We start from the raw sequence: 19,509 nt of genomic DNA, 5'->3' as shown, positions 1-19,509 counted from the left end.
TTGAAATCACTTGTTTACTACTTGAACTGATGTTTGAATTGAAGTCTGCGGTGATGCACGGCGGAGAAGCGGTGATCAACGGCGGTACCTAAGTTTAAAATGATGTTTCAGTAAATAGCTACAGTGACGTTTCAAATCACTTTTGCCTGCCACGACCCCATGAATTTACTCCAACGTAGATGGCTTTGTTCCTTTGACCCCAAAAAAAATAATAAAAAAAAGATGGCTTTGCTCCAAGTCACAATCAACCAAAAAAGTACCAAGCTTTTTCTTTGCATGTGACAATATCTAAATGAATATGGTTTACGAAAAGAGAGATTCAACTTTAGGTACAATAGACGGGTATGCTTCTTTATTAACTGTGTTTGTAAATTATAACTAACTTAATCCACATGTGAAATCCGCATGAAAGACTTGAACTGTTCCAAAACGTTGTTTATGCTACGGTTTCTATGGCTGAGTTGAGACTCCGTTGCTGCAAAACTTATGTGTTTCTTCACATGGAGGTGTTCCCATATTTGTTCGCAGAGAGGAGTGGACTAATGTTGGACGTGGCATATTCTTTTTGCCTGTCAATTTTGGAGGTGCCTCTAAGTCTACGTTTTTAAGATGACGCATACCCCTATACAAATTTAAAAGATCCGACTTGACTTTCTCTTCTTTATTTTGAGAGTCGAAGGTTGGCTTGTACTTGTTAACTGTTTTAATTGATGTCAACAGTTTCTGATTATCTTAATTGATCCAGAAATTTAGGGATTGTAATGTCATGCTAAAATTACCGACGATCCATTCATGAGATCATTGAAAACTACCGTTTTCTAATCGGAGTTCGATTCCTTTTAACAATTTCCCTTTAACTATTATGAGCACGACTACGAATACAAAATAAATGATATAGTTTGTTAGATGAAATCTTATTATACAGTTCAACTCGCTTAATTTTCTATTGCTCATACTTTAGTTTATTCTTGGTGTGTTGTTTCTATCAATGATATCACGTTGTTTCTTTTCAAAAAGATAATGATTTAAGTTTTCAAAGTCCACATGAAGGCTCCATTTCAAAGGTCCCATTGTGTCTGCTAAATATAATCTGCGGAAAGTATAAAAAAATGAGAAGATATTGGAGTCCACAAATAGAATTGCTTTCACATGGAAGTATGGAACTCTCATGTGTGCTGCGATCCCAATAGTTTTAGAATTTCCTACTTAATTTTTTTTTTTTTTGGAAAATATTTGCTACTTACTTTGCCAGCAGCAGTACTTAGTTCCCACATCGGGAAGTACGGCAATCTGCAGAAGCAGCATGGTGTATAAAACCGAATGCGGTTTAAAGCGAAACTTATATCTTTCTCGACCTTTTGGCTAAGATTAAGTGTAGTATTTGTTTTTATCAGTTTAATATCTGATATGTGAGCTATTGACTCATTTGATATTAAATTAATTTTTTTAAGGAAAGAGTTTGTTACAGTGGCTAGTTGCTGGGGCTCTGGTGTGTGGCCTTTGTGTTTGCACTACTGCATTGGCCTGACGCACCCTCCAAAACTAGTTCGAATTGTTGTTTATACAAGTCCTCGAAACTTTGGCAAAATTTTTGATCTCGATGATATGATCTCTGAGTTGGCTTTCCGAAACAGATTTTTGATCTCGATGATATGATCTCTGAATTGATTCATGACATTACGGCCACAATAAAAAAATCATGTGATACTATTAGAACCCTATTCTACATCTTCCACAATTGTACAAAGAGAGTAACAGAACATGAGAACAACAATACAATTTCATTAACTGCCTTTTGTTCTCTTTCAATATACCATTTATACTAATACTCAACTCTAACTGTCACCACAAGATGCCATCCAGCATCCTAACAGATACTGTGGAGTCACAATTCCTATGCACTTTTGGCCTTTGGGTTCTAATATGAAAGGCAGAAGCTATACCAATGTGGGAAAAAAAAAGATTCAGAAGCACCCAATAAACTCAAGGATTCAGATTCAGTCCTCAATAAGGAAACAGCCCTGTCATTCTAATATGTTCTAGGGTACTTCGAAGCCCGTATTTCTGCACTGCCTGTTGACCGGCCCTGAATCCATCTCCATATACCGGGGACATGTCGGTTTCAAGCTGGTGCAAAAAGAACCCCCCGAGCTTGCTCTCAAACGGTGATTTTGTACCCTTCTTTGATGTCCTGGAAGAGGAGGAAGACGAGGTTGATGCAGCATTGCCGCCTGAGCCAGACATAAGCTCGGCCTCTAGCCACATGTGAGCTAAAACTTGACAGATGCCTTCTTCGACATCTTGCCTAAGAGGTTGGTAACCTTCAATAAGTATTGAGAATCTAGTCAGTAATTTTCATTTTGATGCCATTTTTAGTTCGCAATTAGCAGAAATGGGACTAAACGAACAAATACATGGATCCATCTAAACAGCACCTTTAAGCCGCAGCCATGCATGCATCATCTCGTGAGCTAGAATAGACCCAGTCAGCAACCTGTACGCAGACAGTTCTAGTCACGCAACAAATTCAGCCAGGAGTTACAATTGTGCCTCAAAACGAAATAGATAGAAACGCACCTTGGAAGACCATACAAGATTAGAATTGCAGTCACCTCACAGCGACGAGTCAGCTTGTAAGGCTCTGTTATCAATTCCGCAGCTTGGTGTCCTGCCCCAAACCGTGGCCACCTTGAAATCTGGTGGTTCCCGGATCCATACAATATAAGTTGCTAACCCACGAGAAGATACCTTACAAAAAATCAACCGCCGTAGAAAGCAAAAATAATATATTCATAAAACTCTCACCGTGCTAATAGTTTGTTCCTCAGAAAGGCAAAGCCCTCTAGTCTCAGGCATGTGATAATGGCCCTGGAAACGACAAAAAGTTGATCAAAGTCGGATTTTGTCTCTAAGCTTAAAAAGAAAACCTTCAACAGAAGATGAGTAGATAACAATACGACAGGATGCAAGTGTGATGTTTGGACTGTACAAATTATTGGAGAGAATTCCAAAAATCTCCAGAGAAACTTGTACGTATATGTTTCTGTAACATGTCAATAACATAAAACCAATGGAATGAATGATTTTCATATGCATTAGTTTTGTAATTATCAGAGACAAATGAGAAAAATGTTTTCGATTAACAATGCATGATTTGCCAATTATGACCATGGAAAACTGTCCTACTTTCGTACTAAAAGGATATGGTTTTAACCGAATGTCTTTACATTTCTTTCTCCTCCTCTTGCTTCATTTAGCGCTTGTCTTTCAACCAAGAGTAGTGGAACTTGCTGCTCCAACTTCATATTTAAACCTTCATAAAATTCTTGAATATCAAGATATAAGGGTTGGCATTCACTGGTATCCATGACTGCAGAGTCCAGACACTCTAGACAGAGCTTCCGACCATCATCAAGGGGTACATATCTTGTGTCTCGGGCCTGCATGTAACGAATAGACATCTTGTAACAAACTCTTTTGCTTTCTATTTTCTTTTTCTTTTAAAAATCGGGTCAGCCATATTTCGTGGCATAACTGCAAAAAGTAATTTATTCCGACTGACCTCCATTCGCTCACAACTGCCGCACCGAGGAGTATTATCAATTTCATGAGCAGGGCAGTATTTTTGGACCCAAAATGGATGTGCCCTATATTCAATAAGACCAGCAGGGTTTGTTGGAATCTGTCAAAAGATGTATATTATAAAAACAAAGAACAACTATCAACAAATCATATACGAGTTATTTCTCGACATTTAATATTCAACTTAAAATAAAATTCAACGAGGCATGGTTAGCAGCTGTAATGTGTCCTTCCTCTTATCACCGTCGTAACTTAAAAATCAAATCAGATCGTGATACTTACAAAGTGCTTGCAAACATCACATTTTGGGTGGTAGCTCTCCTTGTAGCAAGCTTTATGGTAAGGATAATGCCCAGATGTAGAAAACTACATAAAATGAAACATATGAAAGATAAATTGGACAACAAAAAGTTATCTTGCAAAAGAACCATTACTGAAATTAAACCTATTTTGGCACCTCATAATCAGAAATTGGTTGGTTGCATGCACGACAGCGGAAACATTCTGGATGCCAAACTGCATTCATGCAATTTAAATATCGTCCAAAACCTATCTCAGCATTGCAACCAGCACAAACCCTATGACAAAGAATGAGAATACTCAGTGCCATAATATGGGAAATAAGAAAAGGACCAATATGGAATGTAATGTTAAGTTCCACAGAGAATTATCGGTGCATCAAGAGGAGTTTGGTGCTCAGTGTGGTTGATGTGGAGAAAAGCAACTACAATTCCACCACTTACATCCTACATACTGAATAAATTGTTAACATTTCAAATTAACATGCCATCAACTCAAGTTTTTTTATTTGTCATTCCTAAACACAGTGACTTCAAAATTCCATCATTGTACACAATCAGGTCCAAGCGAAAGAAATCAAAATTTACAAAGTAACAGAAGCATAGAATAGGAATTCACGGTATGCAAGATAAAGGGTAATGACTGAGAATACAAAGAAGCATTGAGAAAATGTTAGAAATGAGATGCCCTCAGACAATTACATATTGTTGTTTCAAAGACCATTCTACACCCATGAGGTAATCAATCAGTGAAGCAACGTCAAGGAAGAAATAGCACTGAAATGTGACTACAGTTGTCCATCTTATAATCATGTACCTGGAGCCCATTGGGTAGTACATGGGGATGGGATATGAACTTCCATTTCCATATCGGGGAGGAGTGATAGGTTGATATGTATTTCCATTTCCATTTCCATTTCCATGTCGGGGAGGAGGGATAGGTTGATACGTATTTCCATTTCCATTTCCATGTCGAGGAGGAGACTCCGCATTCAGACTTTCTTGTATGACTCTGGCAAGTTGTTCATCTTCTTGCAACTGAGAATCAAAACCTATCCAAGAATATGAAATTCTTATTGATTCATACTGAATCATTTGACAGTACAAGAACGAACAGAATGTACGAACAGCTCTGCCACAAAATGGAAGCCATAGCTATCATCATGCAATGCACAATTCAAAATGCCACTACTAGTAAACAATAATTTCATTTCATATGTAAATGTAAACAGTCAAAGTACCACAAGAAACCGAGTAAAGATGCAATGCCTAAACGAGCACACATGAAGAAAGACACACATACACACACACACACACACTTACACATACAATATATATATATATATATATATATATATATATATATATCATCGATAGGAAAGATCACTCACCAACCACATTTTTCCCTTTTTGGTGTTTTTCTAAAAGAGAGAGCGCAATAGCACGATTTATATCTTCATTCTCGTTTTCTGACCAGACCTCCTACAAGGAAGTTTCCCACCACAATATGTTAAAGGAGTTCAAACATACCAAATGAGGATTAGAAAGAAACTCGTGTTCAATAAAGTGATCATTTTCCATAATATCAAGAAGGGTTAGATGTTATTACCCCTGAACAAGAAGGTTCATGGCTATCTGGATCCTCGCCATTATTGTCATGACAACGCTCCTCCGATATTTTGTGGCTCGAGCCCTTAAAAATCTTGCTAAGCCAACCCATAATGTGTAAGGTTATCTGCTCATAGTCAATCAAGTTTTTTACTGAATATGAAAACACCATCTGAGTTAATGCAATATCAACAGCGAAAAAAAAAAAACAGAAAAGAAAATACATGCTAAATAACAGTCACATCTGGAAACAAAATTACTGAGAATTAATAAAAATAAAACCAGAATGCCAGTGCAAGTTCATGAGTTCATGTAACCAAACAAATCCAATCAGGTGCAAAACAATACAAAAACCGAAAATTTTGGACATAACCTGATGGCATGACCTATTTAATTTCATCACCTCAAATTCCAGAAAGTGGATTTTGCAAATCTTGCATGGACATCCCAATTCTAATAACTAATTAATCACCGATTGCATTTTTCTTCAAGAGAACAAAGTTAAAAAAAAAAAAAAAGTAATACTACAGAAGTAATTCACCCACCACGCATTTTAGCACCCCACAATGTTCAAGCTATGACTTCAATACGCAGAAATACAGGCGTGCCTAGTCAATTATTACTAAAACATCCATTTATGGAGGAGAGAGGGGAGAGATTCTTTCATTAACTTGAAGACATATACCAATTAATCTGAGGTAAAAGGAAAAGGCAGAGAATAAAAAATAGTGGAGAAGTGAGTCACCTCCAAAAGAATCCAGAGACTTTTGCAAGAATTGTGAATGCTAACAGAGCAGAACCAGATCAGACAAGATCCCAACACGATCAAAAGCACCATTTTTTTTTACAGCTCACAACCAAAATTTACATAATTTAAACTCCTCCATCTCTCTCCCTCTCTCTCCCTATCTCTCTCCTGGGTTCATGAAATATAAGCTAGTCCAGCAGGCAAGGGAACAAAGAAAATGAAAAGCTTGAACCTTGAACTCTTTAAATTCAGAGCAGAATCTGGCAGAGGAAAAATGGGAAGAAGAAAGGAGGAGAAAATTAAATATCTTTCACGTGTTAAAATTAAAAGGAAAGCCCAGAAGCAATTTCAATGGTGGAGTACACGAACAGTTTTCGGAAATTCAAAGACAATATTTTGAAAGAAAAAAAAAAAACAACGGTAAAAACTCCAGCGACTGACTTTTTATCCCGCCCCAAATGGGATTGACGAATTTTTCATCAAACCCAGTTGGGGAAATATATCAGAGAAAACCCTTTCGAAAGTTCTCGAGGAATCGGAAAGAAAACGAATTAAATATCTAATCTTTAACAAATGATAGGAAAATTTGGAAGAGAAAAAGAAAGAAAGAAATGTCCTTTTGGGGGGTTTAAAGTTAAAAACTAACTACTTAAAAGAGCAGAAAAGCCGGATTTTGTGAAGACATCTGTGAGAAGGAAAAAGTGGAAGGAATCCGAAAATAGAAGCTGAATTCTATGGCTTGCTTGGATAAAAGCACTTTTGCAAACGTGACTTAACTAAAAACGCTTGGAAGAACTTTTGGTTGGAAGTGTCTGCAGAATACAAAAATAATTTTGTAAAAAGCGCTTTTATTAAGATTTTACATGATACTATCATTCTCGATTCATTATTGTTGGATGGAATTGTCAGTTGATTACGTTTATATAGACAAAAAGAGTAGTAATGTTTGAAGCATTCGTTGAACCTAATTTATATAGGTTTTTATAACATGATTTTATTTTAATTTGTACAAAGTCGTTATAATGATTTTATTTTCAATGAATCTCTTTGACAATGATACCTGTTTCATTTTGATCATTTTATTTTATTTTATTTTATTGTTTTGACAAGCATCGATATAGTGATATTTCATCGAACTTTACAAATAATTACAATGGTAGCCAATTGGGTACATAAGCTCCATTGATCAAAAAATTAATCTGAAGTAAATTTGCGCAAGTAAACAAACAACAATAAAACCCCTAAACGGCACCAAAAACACTGCCTTACCCAACAATATGTCTCCAGTACAAATTTGTCACAAGAACATGATATAAGCAATAAATTAACAACTGGAAAAACATATTGATCATCACATAAAGACGAGGTCACATAGAGTCATCACAAGTGAGACCACAATAAGGCATCGTAGGAGAACGAGACCACAAAAAGTCACCACTGAAAGGCGAGACCACATAATAATCGCACGGAGATGACACCACATCAGGCCGGCACTCATAGGCCAGACCACAAACCCCGCCAAGCGTGGCACAAAAAAAATCTACACTACTCCGAGAATAGAATCCACCGGTTCCCTAATCTCAGCGGAGGACAATGACACACCAAGGAAGACCACCTGCAACTTCACCACACAAGCAGATTCGTAGCAACCATGAGGCAAGAAGCAGATCCGCCACAAATCTGGGCACTAGAGGCAGAGCAGCCACATGAGAGTGTCACCACCATGAAATCAGGTAAATGAAGTGGATTTATTTCTAAATGCGAGCAAATAATGAACCGTCAAACCGTGTAACGGTACAATCTTGTTTGGTTTGCGCTATAATTAAAAGAAAAATCAAACCAAATCAAATCTGGCGGTTTGGGTTCATGCATTGTATGTTTGAGCTTAATAATTTGTTTCCTATTATAAAACCAAAATTACCAAGTCAAAGTATAATGCAGCATCATTGTTTAAGTGTTTAATTCTCTAAACTGACATAATTATGTTTTAATTTAATTATTATAAGTCGCTATCCATGCATTTACAAATCATCATACATTGAATTCGTCATCGACTATATGCTCCTTATATGAAATTAGTTTCTATAATATTAAATATCAAAGTTTGAAAAAAAAAATGTCAATTTCCCACGTGCCATTGGTTTTTAGGTTTTACTTTGTTAATGAAAGGGTGTGTGACAATGTGAAACAACTTCCGTTCACCCGACCAAAGCAAGAAAAATGGTATCTTTGTTTACTTTTAACAAAAGATAAGGTATCTTACATATACATACCATTTATCCAGAGGAATTCCTATTTTTTAGTAAAATGGAAACTAGTTGTGGAGTCCATTATACATCGAATTTTAACGATCGAAATCGTCTATATTTTAAGTTCTCATTAACAGATCATCTTTACAAAAAACCAAATCAATATGAAATCATTTACTCATTTCATTGTCATGATGAAATTTTAAACATTTTCGATTTGGCTAACATTTTTTATTTAGAAAACTAGATTTTAATCCCTAAATAAGATGAAGTTTAGGAAAATGTCTTATCCAAGATTAAAAATTGATTTTAGTCCCTAGACTCTATTTAATGTCAGCATATGTATTCAATGTCTCTTTTTTATTTATTTATAATTTTTTGAATTTAAATTTTATGAAAATATTATAAATTTGAATTCTCATTATGGTAAACATCTTATATAAGAAAATATTTTCGTAGAGATTTTTCGGTATACTTATGTTTTTGCATATTTTCTTATATGTCACTAATTCATTACAATATATTTAGGTACGAACATTTCGGTACACTTTGTTAGTATAATATGTTTAGGTACGAACATTTCGGTACACTAGTTTAGTATTGTCACATCCCGGCCCGGGGCAGATCACTTCCCGGCCCCGCTCTACCACCGTAGCACGATATTGTCTGCTTTGGGCTTACCATTCCCTCACGGTTTTGTTTTTAGGAACTCACGAGCAACTTCTCAGTGGGTCACCCATCATGGGATTGCTCTAGCCCCCTTCTCGCTTAACTTCGGAGTTCCGATGGAACCCGAAGCCAGTGAGCTCCCAAAAGGCCTCGTGCTAGGTAAGGATGGGAATATACATATAAGGATCACTCCCCTGGGCGATGTGGGATGTCACAAGTATAATATATTTAGGTATCGACATTTCAGTACACTAGTTTAGTATTATATAGTTAGGTACGGAATTTTCGGTACACTTATATTTTTACATATTTTCCTATGTGTCACTAATTCACTACAATATATTTAAGTACAGACATTTCGGTACACTAATTTAGTAAAATATATTATGATATAGACGTTTAGGTACACAAATTACAGAAAGTTAAATAAATTGTTTTTTTTTTGTCAAAGAAAGTTCAATAAAATTAATGAATTAAAATGTGTATAATAATAAATTTAAAATTTAAGGTAATAACATTAAATAAGTTATCTATTAAATATAACAACAAAAATATAATATGAATTTGAATTAAGTGCACATTAAGGGACTAAAATTAATATTCAATCTTACACCAGGTTTTTATTAAATTTTAATTTTCTTGAAGGATTAAAGTTCAAAAACCCCTTTTTTATTTGGTTAATATTTTGCAAGGGCGATCTATAAAAGTGCAACTTGAAAAATAGACGGTTTGGATCGTTTATATTTTATATATAGTATGCCTCACAATTAATCTTCATTTTTTACCAAGAGTAGGTATCCATTTGGATAAAAGACCTGCCTACATATATAATTATAATAAATTACGATCAAGTACAACTTATTATCGAAGTTACTGTAACTGTACATCATCTAAGCATTTGCATCGCATAAGTATAACTTAATATGTTTTCAACTAAGCAAAACTAATTGTTTATGTCAACAAAACAGTATATTTACCCAAAATAAAAGGTCAACCATTTATGCATATAGATTTAGTCTTCTACCATTTTGCGATGGACTTTGTTTTCTTCGACCAAAAAAAGGGAAAGTGTCCAAGTGCATAGTGTAGTTGCAGTTTAATTTTTAATAGGTTGCTTATCTAAGCAAATCCGAATGTTGTCATGGTCAATGTCAACAATAATGGTCCTTAATTAGGTGAAACAAACCAGACGACATTTTAAACTAATTCAAAACAAATAAATAACTTTTTAGACCATTTTCATTATTATTATTTATTTACAAAAAGGAAATCAATTAGTGATTTTGTCATGACAGTTCATATTTTTTGAGGTCGAGAAAACTTACTGAGGCATTTCAGCCTCTTCTTAACTACTATTGTGTGTTTCATCAGTGCTAAGAATCGAACTAAGGACTTGTCGTAGTTTAAACCACCTTCATTATTTAAAACTTATACAATTAGTACAAATACCACAACAATCTTTGCTCCTTTTGGAAGTCTGGTTTCTCTTTGGGTCTGTCTTTGGGCTTTGTTGATTTTTTTTCTTCCGTCCAAGAGATGTAAAATGGCCCACGTACTAGGAATTTCTATCTATACATAGGTGGAAATACATACACGAATAAGTAAATTCAAAATTTCTATTTATATACAAGTTATTCAGTTTCTCTATACTAACTGGTGAATGAGATCCAATGATATTTGAACAGCTAGATTGCGACTGTTGGAATTCATACATGCAAAATTTAGCCGTTTTCGATGCATCCCATATGTAGGTCAAATTTTCGCAAGTTACAATGATTTACTAAGTTTTAAACAAATATAAACTTTCACTAGCTTATGATCAGAACTGTGTGAATGTTGTTCATTGTCTATTGCTCCATAGGAATGCGAAGGCACTTTGATTTCATCAGTCTTGCGTCTTGAACAAAATCCGGTCTGTACACAATGGAAGTCTCATCAGAGTTTTCATTAAACTCTCGAAAAATAATTAAAATTTGAGGAAACAATTCCCATGCCAGCCAAAAATTTAGTTATCGGAATTACTGTACTACGAAAATTAAAAGTTCTTCAAAAAAGAGGACAACAACATTACACGTTAAAAAAGAGTAATATTGGAGAGATTAAATTTGTTGATAAAATTTGTAAGCTAAATAACATAGAAATTGATGATTAGATTATTATTTAAGAGTTGGTAAACGTGTTCATTTCTTATTGTTGAGACATCATTTAGTTTGAAGATCATTGCCGGATCCTCTTTATTGAGATTCTATGGATCCTCACATTATGACCATTTATCGTACATCATACAGTTAGTTTTCGTTAGGTACATTTTAAATAAAAAAATTCAAAATGATTTAAAACTGTATGATGTACGATAAACGATTAAGATGTTTAGATCTTTGTTATTCCCTTGTCAAGTACAATTTCAGACATCCAAATCAAAATGATTTAAGGCTGATGTACGATAAATGCTTTCCTCCGTCGGGCTCTGGAAGCATGCGTCTGCGCGGCGAGTGCATTTATTCCGCACTACTTTCTTTCGAATTTTGTACGTGATAATTTCTTTTTCTTTTTTTACTCGGAATGATTGCATTCCTTACCTGATTCAAATTTCTGAAATTCTTGGTCTTTGTCTGGTTGATGTGCAGTCCTCGCAGTTATCGCGGAAAAGGAGCTATCCCGGCTCAATTTCTCCATGTTTCTGGACCAAAATTGAAGTGAAATGGTGAACCTTTTGATTTAATTCCGTGTAATGTTAATAATTTCATTCAATTTTGTCAATTTTGTTTAATAATTTCATTCAATTTTGTCAATTTTGTGTGTTAAGTATGCTTTTCTTGTGATTCTGTATTGTTCTCATGGTAGCCTGAAGGGAATTAGGGTTTGTTTTTTAATTTACTTTTTCGAAGAATTAGTTGCATTTCTGTGGAAGTTTTACTTGACATACGATATTCTAAATTACTCTAGTTTACGGGGAGGGTGATTCGAACTTGTATGCATTGGAACGGGCGTACTGTTCTAGCCGACTGACCTAACCCTAATCTGCTGCGCTTCTTATTAAGTTGTGGATAAGAAGCTGAATATTGTTTTGTATTTCCTTTAGTTTTAATCTACCATTTTTTTTTTTTGAAGTTCTAACAGTCGTTTGTCTCCCTCCGCAAACTCAAACACAGAAAGTTGCAGACTTGCAGTCTAAATGATCTAGAAACTGGTCATTGTATGAATCTAATGATTTTTTAATTACTTGAATTTTGCAGAAGCAAAGACAAACCCCCAAGTCCGTTTCCAAAATTATGGAGATGGATTTGGATAGAATTAGCAACCTACCGTGTCATGTTATAGATCAAATTTTGTCACATTTGCCGATTAGGGAGGCGGTGCGAACAAGTGTTTTGTCGACCAAGTGGAGGTACAGATATGCTAGGCTTCCACAGCTTGTGTTTGATAACCACTGTGTGTCGCCTCAAAACCAATCAACCTTGGTCAACATTGTTGATCATGTGCTTTTACTTCACATTGGCCCCGTACACAAGTTCAAGCTGTCAAAGAGGGACTTTCTGGCCACTGCTGATATTGATCGCTGGATTCTTCATCTGTCAAGAAGCTCAATCAAAGAGTTCATACTTGAAATTTGGAAGGGGCAGCGCTACAAGATGCCCTCATGCTTGTTTTCTTGCCAGGATATGATTCATTTAGAGTTGTTCAATTGTTTGCTTAAACCTCCATCGACATTCAAAGGCTTCAGGAGTTTGAAGAGCCTTGACCTTCAGCATGTTACCCTGGCCCAAGACGTCTTTGAAAATATGATTCTTCGCTGTCCTCTGCTTGAGAAGTTGACTGTGATGAACTTTGACGGTTTCTCCCATCTCAACATTGATGCGCCAAATCTCCAATTCTTCGACGTTGGAGGTAAATTTGAGGATGTTAATTTCAAGAATACCTCAAATCTTGCTGTAGTGTCCATTGGTTTGTATGACCATGTTGGCAACTCCTTTAGACGGCTTCCTAGCAGTTCAAGCAATCTGCTCAAGTTTTTTGCTCACCTTCCTGGTATCCAGAGACTTGAAATTCAGAGTTACTTTTTAAAGGTAATTGGTTGTGTGGTTTCACTCTCTTAGTGATCATTTAACATGACCATGGGAATTTGAGTATATTGGTCGGGTGTTATCTTATGCATCTTTTTCTTTCCAGTATTTGGCTATTGGTGCCTTGCCAGGAAGGCTGCCTAAACCATGTCTTGCTCTGAACTATCTTTCTCTACGGATAAGCTTCAACGATTTGGATGAGGTCTTGACTGCTGTATGCATTTTGAAAAGCTCTCCCGCACTACAAGAAGTAGAAATTTTGGTGAGATTTATTCCATTGATGCATGCAAGAATGAAAGTAGGCTTTGTCATAGTTCAAGAATATGTTATCGTAGACATTTTCCTTTATGCAGGTCCGCCCAGAGGACACTGCTGCTGTGGGAACAGTTGACCTTCAGTTAGATGTAAACTGGAAATGCCCAGTCACCCGACTACGACTTGTGAAAATCAACGGCATCTCAGGTACCAAACTGGAACTGGAATTCATCAGATTTCTACTTTTGAGTTCACCTGTGCTCGAGAGGATGACTGTGAAACCTGCATCCGTCAACTGTGCTTGGGAGATGGTTAAAGCTTTGCTTCTGTTTAGGCGTGCCTCGGTGCAGGCAGAGATTGTCTACGAGGACCCATGATTCATCGATCAGTTTTGACAGATAAGAGGATTTGCTTGCAGGAATGAATGTGGGTTTTGTAGAGATGTTTATGATGTACGTATGTTTGTCTGAACAAAATGTGTCATATCTGTAAACTCTGAGATGTGGATTCACTTGGCATTAACATTGCATAATGTATAGAGAGTTAGGGGATGGCAATCATGGCGTGGGCTTGTTGGTTGTGTCAGCTCCTTTATATATCCGGGACATCTGAAGCAGTCACTCTGGCATTAAACACCCCCACCGGCACCCAAAAAGGAGCAAAATCTCTCATTGGCAACTCTAAACGGCCCAATTTTTCAAGATTGACATTAAAACTCACAATTTCTTTGGCATATTCACTGCTGAAAAGACTAAAGAGTTCCTCCTGCCTCAGCTAGCGAAACTAATGCTTCTATCAACCTAGTTGACCGAATGGTGAAGCCCATGCGACTGGCGCAAAAAAAAAAAAAAACAATAACAGTAACGTGGATGATGTCACATGTTCATGTTGACATTACCTTGGCGTCAGAAAGCCTCAAGTAAGGCCTCAGGCCATTCTTGCCTGACTGCTTGGTTTGTGGGAGAAGGGCCCACCCACTAGGTGGGGCAATTGGCATGGGCTAGAGTAGATTTTGGAGGATTAGGGGATTCAATTATCCAATATATTGACAATTTATAAGAATGGAGTTGCTTTAAAAATGAATACCTGAAGTTGAAAATGATGACAATAATAGGTAATATGAAATTTTTTGTGAATTATAAGACGATAGAGGTCATAAATATACAAAAAGCCAGTTACATTATATTATATTATATATATTATATATATATATATATATATATATGAGAATGCGATAGTTAAATAGCATGTGATTTGTATGCGTTGGCATGGATTTCATGAGAAAGGTAACTAAGTCATTGGAGAAACCGTAGCGCATTGGAGACGCTGTGTGGGCAAGCATACAGTGCGGGCCAGATCAGGATGTTGGGGGTGTACATGCAGAGATCATGGATCATTCTGGTGGTGTCCGCTTGTGTATTGGTCCCCATCTATGTGTGGTCCCCACCTATTCTCGAGCTTATTGGAGAGACCACTGAGATCTCTGAGGCCGCTGGTTGGTGATATTTCCTTTTTGGCCGCGTTTTAGTTTTTATCTTTTCATAATGATATTTAAATATTGACAAATAAAAATGTCATTGAATCACATCATATGAAAGCATATGACCCCAAAAAAATTACATGAATAATAAATATATTCCCTTGATCAATAACTAAATAAATAAATAAATAGAATTCCAAAGAAAAATGGTCTATGATCGAATGATACGTTATTTTCTCTATTATGCTCATAGCTTAATATCCTAACGGATAAAGTGTTAAACTTAAACTCATGCGTCACGAGTTTGCAATTATTAAATTATTGTAATAATTTTGAACTTTTTCACGTCAAATAACAACAAACTTACAAAAAAATTAAAAAAAAACTTTAACTTTTATGTGTATGCAAAATTAATTTGTGATACCGGCAGTGTAGCACGTACTCTACTAGCTGGTCCCCAAGTCTCAAGGCCGAACTAACTTTTTGCCCAAAAATGAAAGTTTCTCTTTTCTCTTCTCCCGTTTTAAATAAGGGTGATGATAAAAATAGATCGCATTCGTAGATTATATTTTGTTTATCATATGATATGACATTTAATAGTTAGATTTATTTTTTAAATTATTAAAAATGAAATCAAATGATTAATTGTTACATTATACGGTTTACAAAATATGATCTAAAATGATGGTCTCCTTAGCATTTTCCTTAAAATTAATAATCGCATTTTTAGCAAAAATCTTAGTTAGACGAGTTTGGCAGGGCAATGCGTCCGTCTTCTTATATCCAAATTTGAGTTCACTTTCTATAGGTTATTTTAGTTTAGAACATATCTCGTCTAAATACCATTGTATGTGGTTCGAGGAACCTCTCGCTGTCATTTGTGATTTGGTTTTTGAGGAAAGTCTCCTCTAGTTTGTTTTTGGTTAACTTCCCACATTTGTCGTTTAGACCATCTCCAACCGAAGGGTCCAGAGGGTCAGAGGGCCGAAAATAACCCCGAAAACCATTTCTAACCGAGGGTTAGGCCAAAGAGCTCGTGGACCCCACGGGACAAAAAAGGGCCAAAAGGGCAACCGGCTGGGCATCTTCAGCCAGCCCGCTGGCTAGCCCACTTTTTTTTTGTTATTTTCCATTTGCCCAGCCCACTTTAGGGTTTGTCCCAGCCCTTTTTTTTTTTTTTTTTTTTGGATTTTTTTTTTTAATTTCTAATTTTTTTTTCCTACACCATTTCTCACACATTTTTCACCATTCCATACTATTTTACCTAATTTTATTTCAATTTTTCACATTCCATACTATAGCCATTTGGCTCTTGGTTGGAGATAGTTTTTTGTGACATGGCTAAAACGAGTCCTATGGCCCTTTGGCCCTCAGTTGGAGATGGTAAGAAATATTGCCCTGCACTGTTCATTAAAATATTACTTGGAGGGCCAGAGGGCAAAACGAGCTCTCTTGCTCTCCTTCGATTGGAAATGGTCTTATGTATGGGTAGGTAGGAGAAAAATCTCACTACTAGGGCTTTTGCGGTGCAGGAAAGTTTGCGGTGTGGATGCTTCCACAGTTGTTCGCCTACGCCCTCAACTTTCCAATTCAGAAATTCTTACAAGCACAAAGCAAAGTTAGTGTGATGGCCTGGATCTCAGCTGCAGTACTCGTAGAACATGCATTTTTCAGTTGGTTGTTGATACTTAAGCTCGAGTGGGGTCTGACTGGGGCAGCGATCACACTCGACGTTTCCTGGTGGTTCATCATTATTGGCCAGTCGCTCTACATCTTCATCACCAAGTCAGATGGTGCTTGGGGTGGATTCTCTTGGCTTGCGTTTGCAGACTTGTGGGGATTTGTTAGGCTCTCTTTATCTTCTGCTGTCATGTTGTGGTGAGTAGTCCGGCTATGGAGCAAGGTTATGTTCGTTAATGAGTAACACACTGTTAATATATACGTCATTGGTAATGTGTCGATATTATCTGCATACGTATTGTCTATGCATGTTCGACAATTTTGATGCACGTCCCTCTATATTAAAGAATGAACATCCTACACTGAGAATTTTGTCGTACTAAGGTTTTTGTATAATTGCAGCTTGGAATTCTGGTACTTGATGGTGCTGGTGGTTATAACCGGCCGTTTGACGAACCCCTTGATCCCAGTTGATGCCATCTCTATTTGGTGAGTTGCTTTAATCATCTACATATTTTGTACAGAACTATGAATTCACTTTTTGACCTCATATTTCTTTTCATTTGTGCAGCATGAACATAAATGGATGGGATGCAATGATTGCACTAGGGTTCAATGCTGCAATCAGGTAAGCTTATTTACTTATGTTCTCATCTGACAAATCCTTTTGTAACTTGTTGACTTTGTGGTACAACTAAAGATCATGTCATGAATTCGACTGATACGGAATGTGATATCCTAAATTTTCTCTGACTATATGCTATATGTTGCAAAACAAACAGCGTGAGAGTATCAAATGAACTTGGAGCTGGTAATTTCAAGAGGGCCAAATTTGCAGTGATAGTAGTTTCGATAACTTCCATCGCTATAGGAATCGTCTGCATGATCGTAGTTTACACGACGAGAGATTATTTCCCCTAGCTTTTCATCAACAGTGAAGCTGTCGCGGAGGAAACTACTAAACTTGCAATATTTCTTGGAATCACGGTCCTCCTCAACAGCCTTCAACCAGTCTTATCTGGTAATTACAATTAACCACATAACTAACCCAGACTTTCGCGTACACATGCACACACACACATATATATATCTATCTATCAATTAAGTGTTATTTGTCTTGACAATTTGTTTTGTTTAATTTGTTTCTGAAGGTGTTGCTGTTGGCGCTGGATGGCAGTCTCTTGTTGCATACATCAACATTGGGTGTTACTACATTATCGGATTGCCGGCTGGAATACTTCTTGGATTCACATTTAAATTTGGAGTCGAGGTGATACAATTAGACGACTTACTATTTTGGAGTACGATCAACAATTCCATAAATCTAATCTCTCTCCTAATCTGCGTTTTTCGAACTTGTTTTGTAGGGTATTTGGTCAGGAATGATTGGTGGCATTCTCTTGCAAACCATAATTTTGATAGTAGTCACTTCCATAACTAACTGGAAGAAAGAAGTATTAAGTCCTTCCTCTTGATTAACCTTAAATCGTGTTAACTTGCTTAAGCCGATACTAATTATGTCACCAAATGTGCAGGCTGATGAAGCAGAGAGCCGTGTCGCTAAGTGGGGAGGAGGAGGAAGAGATGCAGATGTGTAAATTGAAGACGAAAACATCAAAATTAATTAAAGGGTGACAGTCACACGGAGCTTTTGCAGAAACCATCGGCAGTGCAGTTATGCATTGGCATTGCGCTAAGCAAAGATTTTGATGCTAAACCCCAGAAGTAACGGATAATAGCGGATAGCTGGTATTGCCAGAACTCAGAAGCAGAGAAAACCAGTGAGGCGTCGATTTTGTTTGTATTTAGAATGGTGTTGGTTATTCAATTCTAATAAAGTTTTCAATAATATCAGCAACAAGCTCGCAAAAATGAGTACATTCTCCAATGATCGATAAATGATGAATTCGAATCCGAGCGCAAAACTGAATTATTTGGAGAAAATCACTCTGTGAAGAACAATTATAAAACCTTGATTCAGCCACTAAAGTGACACAACGACGCAACTAAAAGCAAACTTTAAACCACAACCTCTCACACAATAGACTAAAAAACAATGCCAAAAACGCATCCATGTTCAGTTTTTGTAGCTTATTACGACTTAAAAGTGAAACTAAAAACCTTAAGAAGACAAGACTTTCACAGCTACGACGAGAGTTTTAATGGAGTTGCAAAATTTTTATGCTTTGATCACCCGTGAACTGTCTTGTCTGCAGCTCAAATAATTTTGAAAGTGGGTGTTTACACCATTACCTTTTCAAGATGAATACGCTAATAAAGAACAAACACGTAGAATTCAACTTACACACTTCGAGTCAAAGTCATCATCCACGTTACTTAATATATTAAGATGGAGGGTCCCTACCCAGTCACTATCGACTCGCGGTAGCCTTTTTCAAGTCACGATCAAATTTAAATTCCTTAATAAACGAAAGCCTAAGTTTCCAATCGCGGTATGTACTTTGGCATCAACCCCGACAAAGGTCAACATCCCGTCCTAGAGAAACCAGACGAGCGATTCGGTTACGGTTTTGTGTTCAGAACTGAAAAACGAGGCAATGCGGCCAAGCGCGGAGTTGGAGAACTGCCGTCCGCGGCTGCTTGGCTGCGCGGAGTTGGAGACATGCGTCCCCCTTCTTTCTTCCCCCTCCCTCTTTCCTCATCATTGCAGCGAAGTCTTTGATAATGATCAACACCCCCCTCCTTTTCTTCTCTCCTCATCATTGCAGCCTAGTCTTTGATAAAAATCAAAAGATGATACAACTCGCCACAAATGAGGATCCAACATCTACATCAATTTCTATGAAATTGTCTTGCTTGAGATATTGCAGAATATAACCTCGAGTAGGTAAGTCATGCACGCCAATCTGTGTTC

At 36.7% G+C, this 19,509-nt stretch overlaps 2 protein-coding genes, 1 non-coding gene and 1 pseudogene across 4 annotated transcripts; 3 read left to right on the top strand and 1 right to left on the bottom strand.

Moving 5' to 3' along the window:
* Window positions 1-1,341: 1,341 nt before the first annotated feature.
* LOC137720502 (U2 spliceosomal RNA) lies at window positions 1,342-1,538 on the top strand. Its single transcript, XR_011066529.1, has one exon. It is a non-coding gene; the product is annotated as a U2 spliceosomal RNA (small nuclear RNA).
* A 214-nt stretch (window positions 1,539-1,752) lies between these two features.
* LOC137708404 (protein DA1) lies at window positions 1,753-7,131 on the bottom strand. Of its 2 annotated transcripts, none has more exons than XM_068447482.2 (12): window positions 6,235-7,131; window positions 5,491-5,642; window positions 5,273-5,363; window positions 4,699-4,933; window positions 4,040-4,160; window positions 3,865-3,948; window positions 3,563-3,682; window positions 3,228-3,440; window positions 2,806-2,868; window positions 2,578-2,696; window positions 2,436-2,494; window positions 1,753-2,321 (listed from the first exon to the last, which is right to left on the bottom strand). In XM_068447482.2, exons 2-12 carry the CDS (start codon window positions 5,599-5,601, stop codon window positions 2,005-2,007), a joined length of 1,533 nt encoding a protein of 510 aa, XP_068303583.1. In that variant the 5' UTR covers window positions 5,602-5,642; window positions 6,235-7,131; the 3' UTR covers window positions 1,753-2,004. The 2 variants fall into 2 exon arrangements, with proteins under 2 accessions (XP_068303583.1, XP_068303575.1); XM_068447474.2 differs by having other exon boundaries at window positions 5,491-5,616; window positions 6,235-7,060.
* Window positions 7,132-11,511: 4,380 nt separating this feature from the next.
* Window positions 11,512-14,072, top strand: LOC137748707 (F-box/FBD/LRR-repeat protein At1g13570). The gene is made up of 5 exons (XM_068488894.2): window positions 11,512-11,682; window positions 11,783-11,859; window positions 12,392-13,222; window positions 13,326-13,481; window positions 13,573-14,072. Exons 2-5 carry the CDS (start codon window positions 11,857-11,859, stop codon window positions 13,849-13,851), a joined length of 1,269 nt encoding a protein of 422 aa, XP_068344995.1. The 5' UTR covers window positions 11,512-11,682; window positions 11,783-11,856; the 3' UTR covers window positions 13,852-14,072.
* LOC137747297 (protein DETOXIFICATION 33-like) lies at window positions 14,034-18,232 on the top strand (annotated as a pseudogene).
* Window positions 18,233-19,509: the final 1,277 nt, after the last annotated feature.

The sequence above is a fragment of the Pyrus communis genome, chromosome 15 (assembly GCF_041283825.1).
Source record: "Pyrus communis isolate YQ-2024b chromosome 15, ASM4128382v1, whole genome shotgun sequence".
In the NCBI taxonomy this organism is placed as follows: domain Eukaryota; kingdom Viridiplantae; phylum Streptophyta; class Magnoliopsida; order Rosales; family Rosaceae; genus Pyrus; species Pyrus communis.
The sequence above is the reverse complement of the archived record's forward strand: the minus strand, read 5'-3'. Positions and strand labels throughout refer to the sequence as shown.

Bases quoted from the DNA above. Each gene is read 5' to 3' on its own strand.
- LOC137708404 (XM_068447474.2), bottom strand. From the start codon at position 6,327: ATGGTGCTTTTGATCGTGTTGGGATCTTGTCTGATCTGGTTCTGCTCT. The intron at 2,869-3,227 runs GTAAAGACATTC...TGTCGTTTCCAG, and splicing joins CAAGAGGAGGAGAAAGAAAT to GGCCATTATCACATGCCTGA. The intron at 2,322-2,435 runs GTGCTGTTTAGA...TACTTATTGAAG, and splicing joins TGCATGGCTGCGGCTTAAAG to GTTACCAACCTCTTAGGCAA.
- LOC137748707 (XM_068488894.2), top strand. The intron at 13,223-13,325 runs GTAATTGGTTGT...TTTTCTTTCCAG, and splicing joins TTCAGAGTTACTTTTTAAAG to TATTTGGCTATTGGTGCCTT. The intron at 13,482-13,572 runs GTGAGATTTATT...TCCTTTATGCAG, and splicing joins TACAAGAAGTAGAAATTTTG to GTCCGCCCAGAGGACACTGC.